This window comes from Physella acuta, unplaced genomic scaffold, assembly GCF_028476545.2.
Source record: "Physella acuta isolate Inbredline_101_S28 unplaced genomic scaffold, ASM2847654v3 ptg001588l, whole genome shotgun sequence".
NCBI lineage: Eukaryota > Metazoa > Mollusca > Gastropoda > Physidae > Physella > Physella acuta.
In genome coordinates this window covers 47,200-61,222 of record NW_026733102.1, presented here as the reverse complement: position 1 = coordinate 61,222, position 14,023 = coordinate 47,200, and the positions used below count along the sequence as shown (strand labels likewise).

Here is a 14,023-nt window from a genome sequence, read left to right as displayed (position 1 = left end):
GAGGGCGCATTGTCTCCCCACCCCTCAAAACACACCCACTGCCCCCAATTCCAACGAAATAGAAAAATAATTTTTTTATTTATTTCTATAGGGAATATATACTTTGACCAGTATCCCACCCTTCCCCCAAGTTTCATGTCTCATCATCCCCCGAGGAAAAATGTCTGAAAGAAACACTGGAAGGGAGGGGTAAGAATCAACTACATGAGATTAGCACTTAAGGGATTTTCTCACGACCTCCACCATTGTGTTCTGTTGGTGAGGACAAAACGACACGAGAAAAGCACTCAAGGGATTCACAAGATTCAATAACAAAAACGCAATTAATGTAGTCAGCAAAGAACTTAATGCAAAGGATTTAAGGTTTTTTAAAATCTACAAATAGACAACAATCGTTTATAACCGCATACACTTGATATTTAATTTACGTTCCACACTCTCCCACAAGCATTACAATGGTGGCATTAAAAAAGGCGCTTAAATATATTTTTAAAATTCAACTACACGAAAAATCTCTTTTCTAAAATTTTGAATTTTCAAAAATAAAGTTTCCATTCAAATATAACAAAGCCAACACTCATACGCGTACACACACATGGACACACTAAACAAACACACTCAGCTGAATCATTTGAACACACAAAATACACAGATAAACCATGAATATATAATCAGACACAGACACACACAGACACACACACAACCCCCATTCCCCCCATCTCACGCACATACACACTTAAATATAACAACACATAAAATAGACACACTCAATTGAATCAGGCAAACACACAAAATACACAGGTGAACATACATACACAATGATACAAGTGAGCACACACACACAACCACCAAGAAACACTCGTCACGCCATGCACACACATACACCCGCCACACAAATACACCCACCACACAAAGAGAAACACACACATACACCCGCCACACAAATACACACACACACACCCACCACACAAAGAGACACACACCCATACACCCGCCACACAAATACACCCACACACCCACCACACAAAGAGACACACACACATACACCCGCCACACAAATACACACACACCCACCACACGAAGAGACACACACACACACATACACCCGCCACACAAATACACCCACACACCCACCACACAAAGAGACACACACACCCACCACAGAAAGACACACACACATACACCCGCCACACAAAGACACATCCACTCACCCACTACACAAAGACACATCCACTCACCCACTACACAAAGACACATCCACTCACCCACCAACACAAAGAGACACACACACAAAGACATGTGAACACAGCCTTACCATGACGTAGTTGTTGGCCACCTTGTACAAGTCCGTGCACCCTTGCGCGTCCGCGAACTGCCGGATGCCGATACAGTTGGAGGGATGGAGCTGCTTCATCAGGAAGCTGCAGCAAGCCTCCACCACCTCGGACATCTGCAGCAGACAGGCGGTGGACAGCAGGTTCTCCACCGTCTCCTCCTTCAGCTGGATGTGACCTGGCGACAAAATGACGTCATGGTCAACATTAAGTATTTTATAAAAAGTAACCAAAAAATAATGATGTGGTTTTCAAAAAAAAAAAAAAAAAAAAAAAAAAAAAAAACACATGGTCATACTGTTGTCATGGCTAAAAGAAAAGTACCAAAAAAATGCTGACCCACACGGTCATATTGACATGGTAAAAAAAAAATACCCTAAAAAATAATGACGCACACTGTCGTACTGATGTCATGGGGTCATCCATAAATGACGTCACGCTTTTTTTGACGATTTTTACCTCCCCCCCCTCCCCTTCGTCACACGTCGTCACAAAAGCCAGACCCCCCCTAAAACGACGTCACAACTCAGCCTACAACCCCCCCCCCCCTCAAAATTGCAGTTGAATTTTTTTAAACAGCTATATTTTTCCAAAATCTTGTCTGAACTCTGTCAAAATAGACTATTTGATCAATTGTTATTACAATTTATTAAAACAGTTTTCTAAAAAGCAAAATAACGTCTAAAATTCGTTTTCTAACATTGCTTTTTTATAATGCAAAAGTATGACGTCGCACCATCTGACCCCCCCCCCCCCTCATCACACACCGTCACAAAATTACGGACCTCCCTCCCCCCTACGAGTGTGCCGTCATTTATGGACGACCCCCATGGTAAACATTAAACATTTTTATAAAAGTACCCCAAAAAATAATGACACGCATGGTCATACTGTCTTCGTGGTTAAAAAAATTCTGACATGGGTTAAAAAAAAAAAGTACCTAAAATAATGACACGCACGGTCATACTGAAGTCATAGATAAAATTAAATATTTTCAAAAAGTACTCGAAAAAAAGAAAGAAGCATGGTCATACTGTCGTCATGGTAAACATTAAATATTTAAAAAAGTACCCCCAAAATAATATCACACACGAACGGTCATATTGAGGTAATGGTTAAAAAAATACCCATAAAATAATGACATACACGGTCATAATGACCTCATGGTAACCATTAAACATGAACAAACAATGGAATGCACAATAATTAAAGAAAGGAGGGAAACCCCAAAAAATGCATAGTGCAGGGAAATTGAAACAGAAATAAAAAATTATTGACGAGAAATGGAAAATATAAAAACAACAACACAGGGACAGAGAAGTATGGACGGATGTTGTAAATGGCCTATGATCAACTGGGTGTTGAAAAAGGCGAAGATGATGTTACAAATCTATGGCAAATATGACATACTCTGACACTGCTATATTGAAACCATCAAGTTATATTTACAATTAAGCATGAAATATTGCACATCTACAGTCAGTTTCTTTTGGGCATCTATTGTGGGAGGGGGGCGGGTGTTTGCCCTATCCTAAAGTACCTCTACCTCCCTGCACCTACGCCCTCTGCCGAACGAAATATAATTTATCTATAAAATATTACTTCAACCAGTGTCCACCCCCCCCCCCGGTCAGAGAAAAAAATGTCTGAAAGAAACACTGACTACAGCCAAAATTGACTGGTATACCGTTCTGTGTTAGTGCAGGCGGATCCTGCAGATACCACAAATTGTATTGAGAAAACTAAAACAACAACAAAATAGTCCCGTCATAACCAAAATACACACCAACACTAAAGATCAATGCCAAAATGAGACTCGTATGCGAGACGTTATTTTAAATAATCAAGCGTAAGTACCAGATATACACAAACACAGTTTCAAATAAAGTACCATCAGACAATTTCAAATAAAGTACCACAACAGGATTTCAAATAAAGTACCACAACAGGATTTCAAATAAAGTACCACAACAGGATTTCAAATAAAGTACCATCAGAAAATTTCAAATAAAGTACCATCAGAAAATTTCAAATAAAGTACCACAACAGGATTTCAAATTAAGTACCACAACAGGATTTCAAATAAAGTACCACAACAGGATTTCAAATAAAGTACCACAACAGGATTTCAAATAAAGTACCACAACAGGATTTCAAATAAAGTACCACAACAGGATTTCAAATAAAGTACCATCAGAAAATTTCAAATAAAGTACCATCAGAAAATTTCAAATAAAGTACCACAACAGGATTTCAAATTAAGTACCACAACAGGATTTCAAATAAAGTACCACAACAGGATTTCAAATAAAGTACCACAACAGGATTTCAAATAAAGTACCACAACAGGATTTCAAATAAAGTACCATCAGAAAATTTCAAATAAAGTACCATCAGAAAATTTCAAATAAAGTACCACAACAGGATTTCAAATTAAGTACCACAACAGGATTTCAAATAAAGTACCACAACAGGATTTCAAATAAAGTACCACAACAGGATTTCAAATAAAGTACCACAACAGGATTTCAAATAAAGTACCACAACAGGATTTCAAATAAAGTACCACAACAGGATTTCAAATAAAGTACCACAACAGGATTTCAAATAAAGTACCACAACAGGATTTCAAATAAAGTACCACAACAGGATTTCAAATAAAGTACCACAACAGGATTTCAAATAAAGTACCACAACAGGATTTCACATAAAGTACCACAACAGGATTTCAAATAAAGTACCACAACAGGATTTCAAATAAAGTACCACAACAGGATTTCAAATAAAGTACCACAACAGGATTTCAAATAAAGTACCACAACAGGATTTCAAATAAAGTACCACAACAGGATTTCAAATAAAGTACCACAACAGGATTTCAAATAAAGTACCACAACAGGATTTCAAATAAAGTACCACAACAGGATTTCAAATAAAGTACCACCACAGGATTTCAAATAAAGTACCACAACAGGATTTCAAATAAAGTACCACAACAGGATTTCAAATAAAGTACCACAACAGGATTTCAAATAAAGTATCACAACAGGATTTCAAATAAAGTACCACAACAGGATTTCAAATAAAGTACCATCAGACAATTTCCACAAATAAAGAACCACCAGTCAAGTTCCAAAGTTCAATCAAGCATCGCAAGAAATTGTTGTTACGTTATGTAATAAACAATACAAAAATATCCGATGCAGACAATTTTTATGTTTTATATCTTCAAACAGGAGAATTCTACTTCAAAGAAAACGCATGCCTCAAACACAAGTAGACCCTATTTAAACTTAACTTTGAACTTAAAAAAAAATATTATTGTATTGTTTTCTTTGATTGCTGAATGCGTTAAACATGGAAGACCCCCCCCCCCCCCCTTTTTTTTTTTAACCCTCACCTATCTTACCTCCATGACTGTAACAATCACTCTGCTGTTTTATCGTTGAAAAAAAAAAGTCTTTTTACAATTAACGAGAAAATGACATGACGGGGGAGGTGCCATAACTATTGGAACCTGCCGCAGGGGACGTAACTCTCGAGATAAAAGAATCGCGAACCGAGTTACCCAGAACAAAGGGGGGGGGGGGAGCGACTGTAAAACATGCCATCATTCGGCTCCAAAGTTTTCATGCTACTGCCGGCATTGTTCCAACCAATCGCTGAAGTTCGGGTTGCTATATCGGGTGACGTCATCAAACATGGCAGCCAGTTTTAAACGATTGGAAAAAAAAATATAATAAAAGTAGTACCGCGGTTAGATAACGAAACAACTTCGCCGTATTCAAACGAGATTTATCAATCTCGTTTGAATACGGCGAACTAGTTTCGGGGAATATTTTATTACGCATCATGATACTCTTCTGGTATAGCCAAATCACCGCCTTGAGTCAAGAACCTAGCCAGACTTTGAGTCCTTAACTGAAATCTATAATTCCCACCCCCAACACTGTTAACGCGGCTTCGACGTTTCCCCACCCCTACTGAGTGTACCTATTTTACATAATATTAATAAAGCGACTGGTATTTTATAAAATGTCTAAAGCAGTCTGTAAAAAGTCCGAAATAGGCTGACATAGTACAAATAAACAAATAAGCTAAATCCATTAACCACTTTTACTAACCTCACCATATCGGTACCCTAACTATAACCGTAACTCGGTACTACTGCTGGACATATCTGTATTTTTAACGAGAACCCTAACTCTAATTCCATCCCTATTAGATTCGACATGGGGGTAATGTCTTACTGCATTTTTTTTGGGGTGGGGTAATATACAGGGGAGTAATGTAGGGGGATGATGGTGGTGGTAACTGACGGGTAATGTCCTAATACGTAGCTTTTATGTTCCATTATTGCTGTCATGTTCCATTACATCACTTATGTTCCATTACATCACTTATATTCCATTATATCACCTATGTTCCATTATATCACTTACGTTCCATTACATCACTTATGTTCCATTATATCACTTTTATTCCAATACATCACTTATATTCCATTTTATCACTTATGTTCCATTATATCATACGTTCCAACAAAACTACTTCTTTTACAACGTCACACCATCGGAAACGCTTGTTATTTCGTCCATTAAGGACCCAATTTTTTGTGTGAGCTACGAATTGATTAACAATTGCAAGAAAACAACTACAACAACAAAAACAACTGCACCGGTAGACTCCATGTCCGGTAGACCAAAACAATGCACACCGTCTGCACCAGGCTGCGCACCACTGCACACCGGCGTCGCGGCCGATGGAGCAAGGGAAACAACTACTCAGAGGAAATGGGCGAACGTAGAACAACAAAGAAAACCATCGGTAAACAACGTTGGTAAAAAACAAGCGAAACAAAGGCGCCGGGTTTGATTCGATGCTGTTTTTCTTGGATCAGAGCATGCTAATACAAGACTGCGCTATGAGGATGATTATTTTTTTTTTACAATATGTAACAGTCGATATGCTATGGAAGTTCTAATAGATTTACACGGGGGAGCGCTCAAAGAAAACAAGGGGAGGTAACTCAAGTCTTTAAAGATAAAAAATACGAATAAAAAATTAGGCACAGGGGAGAAGAAGAAAAAAAAAAACAAAAACAAACGAGCATAGGGTTTAGAAAGACGCAAGGGTATGAGTATTTTTGCTGTTGGCTCATTTTTCAGAGAACCTTTTTGCCTAGTCTCCTGTTCCAAAATGCTCCGTGTTTCGGACATATAAATATATAAGCTACACATTGTTTACTTTTCAATTTTAAAACGTTTTCTGCTTACGTGTCCTTACTTCTGTAAAATTATAAACAGCAAAAACATACTCCTACCCTTACATCTTTCTATACCCTATGCTCGTTTTTTTTTGTTCCCAGAAATATACGCAAACGAAAAACTGCGCACACATAAAAATGCGCAAATACAAACTAATTATGCTAATACATTTAAATTTTGTCATATTTGGAGGAAAAGTGTTTTATTATGCTACAATGTACATGTGGTCATTCTTTGTTAATGCTAATAGATTTAAGAAAACAAAAATTCCCTACAGAATTTTTTTTGTACGCAGTGTTCCGTTGCGCATCTTTCCGGTCACCGGTAAAATGTACACTTTGAATATAATATAAAATCGTTTTATTCGTGCTTGCGAAACAGTGTTATGTTGAAAGAAAATACAATGTTCTTTCGTACCAAACTAATCCCCAATAAGGAAAAAAAAAGAGAGAGAAGAATTTGGAATTATAAAAACGTGGAAGGGATGACTGCCAGCTAAGGTACTCATGTGTCACCAGCTGACGACACATTCATTGTGAGCTACTTCTGATCTCACGGAAATGACACTTAACATGTGTGGCTACAGTACTACATAGTACTATAGGTTTAATACGGTAGCCTTTTAAAAAATAACGCTTTTTTTTTTTCAAATTAAAAATAAAAGACATTTTCTAGGCTACTTATTTACTTTGATAATTGAACTTGCTATCAAAATAAAGGTAAACAAATGCAATTTTTACCTGTTCAAGGTTTCGTGGACTAAAGCAAAGTTTAAAATTCAGGCGACACCCTGTCTAAGAAATCACCGGAACGACTAGTAGAATTTTCATCACAGGCCCTAGAGTATCGTAACTTAAGGGTTACGTCAATGAAGCTCTTCAAAATCGATACTTCTTCATCAGAATCGATACACGTTTCCAAGTTTAATCTTGGCAAAATCGAAAAGCAACTGTTTTTTTATTTTGTTTTTTTTATCAATGTCGCTCTAAATCTTATGTTGTATAGAGTTACTTTAAAAAAACTGTTATAATGAAACTGAAATTACTGCCGTATGTAAACGGACACTACTTAATCTCAAGAGCTCTCGATTTTTTTTTCAGAAGTTGGGAGCTTAGGCTCTGAGCTTAAGTTCGCATCAACCCGCACAGTGCAGTATATAAAAAAGCAGGTAATTTAAGATACAGCTATTCGGAAAAGAAATGTGAAAAAGAATAAAAAGAAATGCATCGCAGAGTGTTTTCCCTTGGCAACATATTATCTCCCCTCACGGAATGAGCTAATAGAGTTATCGATCGTGGGATAAAAGCAGGGGACGAACAGGCAGGGAGAGAAACCAATCGCTTCGAGTGTTAGATAACCTTTGAAATTTAAATAGAAATTAATTACAATGTAAACACAAGTTTTTTTTTTCGTTTCATCATTTTCGCCAGTAAAAAATTAAAATGAAATAAAGCGAGGACTAATTTATATAAATAAGTAGGCGGTTGTTTGTTTTGCCAACGTACGCTGAGAATATTTCTGTACACCGCCATTGTTTTCTAGACTAGTTGTTCTCGCAACAATAAAATGTTTGCTCAATGTTTCGTGAAATTTACCGACTTAACAAACTTGTTTATACATTTTTTGAAGTGTCGACAATAGCGGTTTAAAATTAAGAGGTTAAAAAGAAAATGATTTAATTATTTAGTACGATAAAGGCCGTATTAAAATTGAATTAGTATGAGCAGATAATTAAGTTAATTGGTAAAAAAAAAGTGCGGTCGTTCTATCCCAAATAGGGGTAGTCTTGTAGCCAAGGTACAGACATTTTAAGTTGAGAAGTAATAAAGAAGCAGGTTTTACAAAATTAAAATATAAACGGGAATAGGGCGGAGGGGTGGGGTGATTCGAATGTGGGGGTGGGTGGGAGAGTTGAGGAGAGGGAGAAGGGCGAGTGGGAGAAGGGCGAGTGGGAGAAGGGCGAGTGGAAGGAGGGCGAGTGGGAGGAGGGGGAGTGGGAGGAAGGCGATGTCACTATGTAAAAAAAAATATAAAAAATTTAGCCTTAAATTACTTTTCCCCAAACATCAACCGGTCAACTTCCAATCTTGACTTGCCCGTAGGCGAGCCAAAAATCTAATCTTGAATTGGCCAACCTTATCACATGTTTAAAAAAAAATCCCACATATTTTCAAAGACTTTCATACTACCCTTTCTTTTTTCTTCCACGTTGTACTAGCTCTCTCCAGTAACTGGTTGGAAAACCTTCCTAAGGAAATTACTCATTCGGTTTTTTTCAAAGTGTACAGAATCTTTCTCCGACGGCAAGATAGAAACTCATTTTACCAAACAAACAAAGGCGAATGGACCGATCACTCCTCCGTGATTGTTCATCTGATATATTGCTCCTAGTGTCTCTCTTCTTGATGTCTATATTTCATAGATTTTTACTCTCTGTGGCGTATCTCATAGAATATCATTTTGGTGTGGGACATTTCTCATGGGATATCACTATGTGTGGGGTAAAGTTGACAAATAGGATAAATGTAGATAAGGCCCAGACGTCAATAATTAAATGAAAATAGGATCAGACGTCATTCATGAAACGTAAATATATTATAGACGTCATAGATTAGACGAAAACATTGCACACACGATATTAATTATAATTATTAATTTGATTAATTGTTACATTAACGTCATTAATTAGATTAAAACGTTACACATACGTCATTAATAGATGGCAACGTTCTAAAAGTTTCATTAATATAATGACGTCTTTAACTAAATGGAAACGAGGCATATACGTCATTAATATGTTGGAAACGACGCATGCGCCATTAGTAATGGCACAGACAACATGAGTTCAGTCGAGACATGACCGACGCCGAGTCACAAGAATACCGTTACACTGCCCTAACGCGGCGTCACACGAGAATGTAACCGTTATACTTCGCCTAAACTGGGTAACACATGAACAAAATTGTTACACCACCTCTAGACTTGGTCAAATATGAACATGACCGTACACCATCCCTAGACGGGGTCAAATATGAACATAACCGTTACATTGCCCAGACGCCAGGTCGGGTATTGAATGCCTCTACTGAGATAACTGAAATCAAATCGACTGGAATAACGAAGTGAGAGTGATCTCCCCTGGTTAGATAAAGTGGACTAGACAGTATGGGCTCGGGTGGGTGGTGTACAATAGGAACAGAGGGGTGGAGTGGAGAGGGGTGGAGTGGATGGGGGGTGGAGTGGATGGGGGGTGGAGTGGATGGGGGGTGGAGTGGATGGGAGGTGTGGGGTGCCGGAAGTGGGATGACGAGGTACAGTGAATAAATAAGGTGGGGAATAGAGGGGGGGGGGGGAGAGTGGGTATGTGAAGTGGTATGGTAAGTTGGTGGAGGGGTGTGGTTAAAGAGGGGGTGGGTAGTGTTTGGGGTAGTGGGGGAGACAGGGGGAGGTTATAAGTGAGCTGCCAGACGGAATTCATTAACGTGAGCTCTCAAAAACCTATTTAACCAAATCTAACGATCTCCCCGCTTTTAAATTGAAATTAATGTCAATGGAATAATACATTTAAAAAGTTTAAAAAAAAATTGAAATATCTAAATCCGAATCGTGCGATAGAAAAAAAAATGAGAAGAATATTACATTACACTGTTTACAGTAACTGTAACCCCATTGTTGTTTCTCGATCGATTATGTCCCCTTGGGACTAATTTAAAATTTAAATCATGGCAATAGTCCCCATTCTAATCTCTTGAATAATTTCCCTATTCTGCTTTATTGGACGGCGCTTGTCCGGTGCATTTTAGTGCAATGCGCCTCCGGGGATGGGGGGAAGGCTCATTACGTAGGCGATGAAAGATATTTGTTTACCTGTTAAAGCTAATGACTTGATGCGCGATGAAAGCTGTTTTGATTGTTTTCATTAGATAATTTAAGTGCGGCGTAAAACATATGCTCGATGACCGAATATAAGATGTAAGGCACATGCCTATTTAAAAAAATTCAAACATCAAAAACATTTTTACTAATGAAATATGTTTGAAGCATCGATGTTGTATTTGTAAAGCTGTTTGGTGCACGAAATTTCTCTTTATTAGTGAACCAAGAGATGTATGTAATGTAAATAATGTCTGTTAGTAATATCTGTTTGCATAGGTATGTGTGTATATGTATGTATGGTTGTATGTACCTATGTACGTATCTATGTAGGCCTATGCATGTACAAAGGACCCACCTATATACTCACAAGAAAGACCAGAGGATACTTTTATACAACACACAAAAAGACTAAACGACCACCCTTATAACCCAAACATTACCTAACGACCTACCAATATAACCTGTGAAATGACATAACGACCTACCCGTAAAACACAAAAATAACTAATTACCCAACTGTATAACTAAGACCCACCCGAATGACCGCAAGACCCAACAACCCACCTGTATCACCCATACCATGACCCAACAACCCACCTGTATCACCCATACCATGACCCAACAACCCACCTGTATCACCCATACCATGACCCAACAACCCACCTGTATCACCCATACCATGACCCAACAACCCACCTGTATCACCCATACCATGACCCAACAACCCCCCTGTATAACCCAACAACCCACCTGTATAACCCAACAACCCACCTGTATAACCCCTACAACAACCCACCTGTCTAACCCATACCATGACCCAACAACCCACCTGTATAACCCAACAACCCACCTGTATAACCCCTACAACAACCCACCTGTATAACCCCTACAACGACCCACCTGTATAACCCCTACAACGACCCACCTGTATAACCCCTACAACAACCCACCTGTATAACCCCTACAACAACCCACCTGTATAACCCCTACAACAACCCACCTGTATAACCCCTACAACAACCCACCTGTATAACCCAACAACCCACCTGTATAACCCCTACAACAACCCACCATTATAACCCAACAACCCACCTGTATAACCCCTACAACGACCCACCTGTATAACCCCTACAACAACCCACCTGTATAACCCCTACAACAACCCACCTGTATAACCCCTACAACAACCCACCTGTATAACCCAACAACCCACCTGTATAACCCCTACAACAACCCACCATTATAACCCAACAACCCACCTGTATAACCCCTACAACGACCCACCTGTATAACCCCTACAACAACCCACCTGTATAACCCCTACAACAACCCACCTGTATAACCCCTACAACAACCCACCTGTATAACCCAACAACCCACCTGTATAACCCCTACAACAACCCACCATTATAACCCAACAACCCACCTGTATAACCCCTACAACGACCCACCTGTATAACCCCTACAACAACCCACCTGTATAACCCCTACAACAACCCACCTGTATAACCCCTACAACGACCCACCTGTATAACCCCTACAACGACCCACCTGTATAACCCAAAAACCCACATGTATAACCCCTACAACGACCCACCTGTATAACCCATACAACGACCCACCTGTACAACCCAACAACCCACCTGTATAACCCAACAACCCACCTGTACAACCCAACAACCCACCTGTATAACCCAACAACCCACCTGTATAACCCAACAACCCACCTGTATAACCCCTACAACGACCCACCTGTATAACCCAAAAACCCACATGTATAACCCCTACAACAACCCACCTGTATAACCCCTACAACGACCCACCTGTATAACCCAACAACCCACCTGTATAAGCGTACTGCACCAGCAGCGCCAAGGCCTCAGCATCCACGTCCTTGATCTGAATCTCCTCCATGGTCGCCTCCCGCACGTTGTTGGTGAACATAGCCGCGAAGTAATCAGAGGCGGCGCTCAGCACGAGACGGTGGGCCGGGATCCGGCGGTCCTCGGCCACCAGGACCACGTCACACAGCTGCCGCTTGCCGGCGTACATCTCTAGCTTCTTCATCATCCGCTCAGCGTGGTTGTGGGATCGAAACTCGTCCGTGCTGCCGGTTGGGTCCTCCATCCTGGTGGGCGTGCCTTGCAGGTGGGCATAGGTGTTGTGCACCAGGTACCTGTAGATAAAGGGGACATTGTGTGAGTTTAATGTAAGGTGGGCATTGGTCTAGTGTGGGAGTTAAAGGTGGGCATATGTGTTGTGCACCAGGTACCTGTAGGAAGAGGGGGATCATGTGAGTTAGTTTACTGTAAGGTGGGCATAGGTGTTGTGTAACAGGTACCTGTGGGGGAGAAGGGGACATTGTGTGAGTTAGTTCAATGTAAGTTAAGGTCATTTTGAGCGATTTGAATTGTGCAACACTGTGTCACCCAGTGTCAAGATTAAAGGTCTTCAGTGTCTGAGCAAGGTCCTACGTTTCAGTGAGAGGTCTCGATTCTCAGGTAAAAGTCGCTAATTATATTTGATAGTCCACTAGTTTTAGTTAAAATTAATAAATTTCAGACAAAAGTGTTCAATTTATGTTTCAAACAGATATCATTAGTTAAAGGTAAAGATTATAAATTTTATATAAATGTCATTAGTCCACATGAAGGTCATTAATTTTTGATAAAGTTCAACATTTTCAAATGGATATAAAATACAGATCAATAGTTTTAAACACTTTTTCGTAATATCATACAAAAGTAAGTGAGCCACTAGAAATTGAAGTATGTATAGTTATAAAAATAGACGCTATTAAATAAAGACTGTAATGTTAAACGCAGATTCGAAATTTTAGATCCGAACACAACGCCCTAATCAGGTGTATGAGAATTCGACACCATACCATGTATTTTAAACGTATCCCACAAGAACTGTACATGTTCCTTGGATCTGTCTATCCAATGTATTATCCAGCCTTTCAAGCCATCAATAACTCACACAAACTTCAGCATCAATGGGACACAGATCATTGAGAAAACATTAAAGTCTATACGAACATCAAAAAGATCAATGAACGTTCAAGGGGACATCACTCTCAGGCTCATTGATATTAAAGAAGATCTTTATTTAGATCTACATCTTCAGAAAATGGTTTTTAAAACAAGCTTACATTTGGCAAAAGGGGAGATGTCTTCTATGCATTTTTAAAACGAATTTAGCACAGCTGTAAAAGGAAGCGAAATATTTATTTTGAGCTCATAGCTTTTCGCTTGTAAAACTCAGTGTGCAATATATTTTAATGATCTCTCTCTCTCTCGCTCTCTCTCTACATATATGTGTGTGTGTGTAAGTGTGTATGGATGTATGTATATGTATGTATGTATGTATGTATGTATGTATGTATGTATGTATGTATGTATGTATGTATGTATGTATGTATGTATGTATGTATGTATGTATGTATGTATGTATGTATGTATGTATGTATGTATGTATGTATGTATGTATGTATGTATGTATGTATGTATGTATGTATGTATGTATGTATGTATGTATGTATGT

General features: G+C 39.0%; 1 protein-coding gene across 2 annotated transcripts in view; it reads right to left on the bottom strand.

Annotated features, from left to right (window-relative positions):
* LOC131929062 (kelch-like protein 5) overlaps positions 1 to 14,023 on the bottom strand; it is a 60,931-nt gene that overhangs the window by 6,205 nt on the left and 40,703 nt on the right. For both annotated transcript variants that reach the window (XM_059285252.1, XM_059285251.1), the window contains exons 2-3: positions 12,322 to 12,653; positions 1,316 to 1,512 (exon numbers count right to left, since the gene is read on the bottom strand). In XM_059285252.1, the coding sequence (XP_059141235.1) occupies positions 1,316 to 1,512; positions 12,322 to 12,653 (529 nt within the window). The remainder of the gene's footprint in view (positions 1 to 1,315; positions 1,513 to 12,321; positions 12,654 to 14,023) is intronic.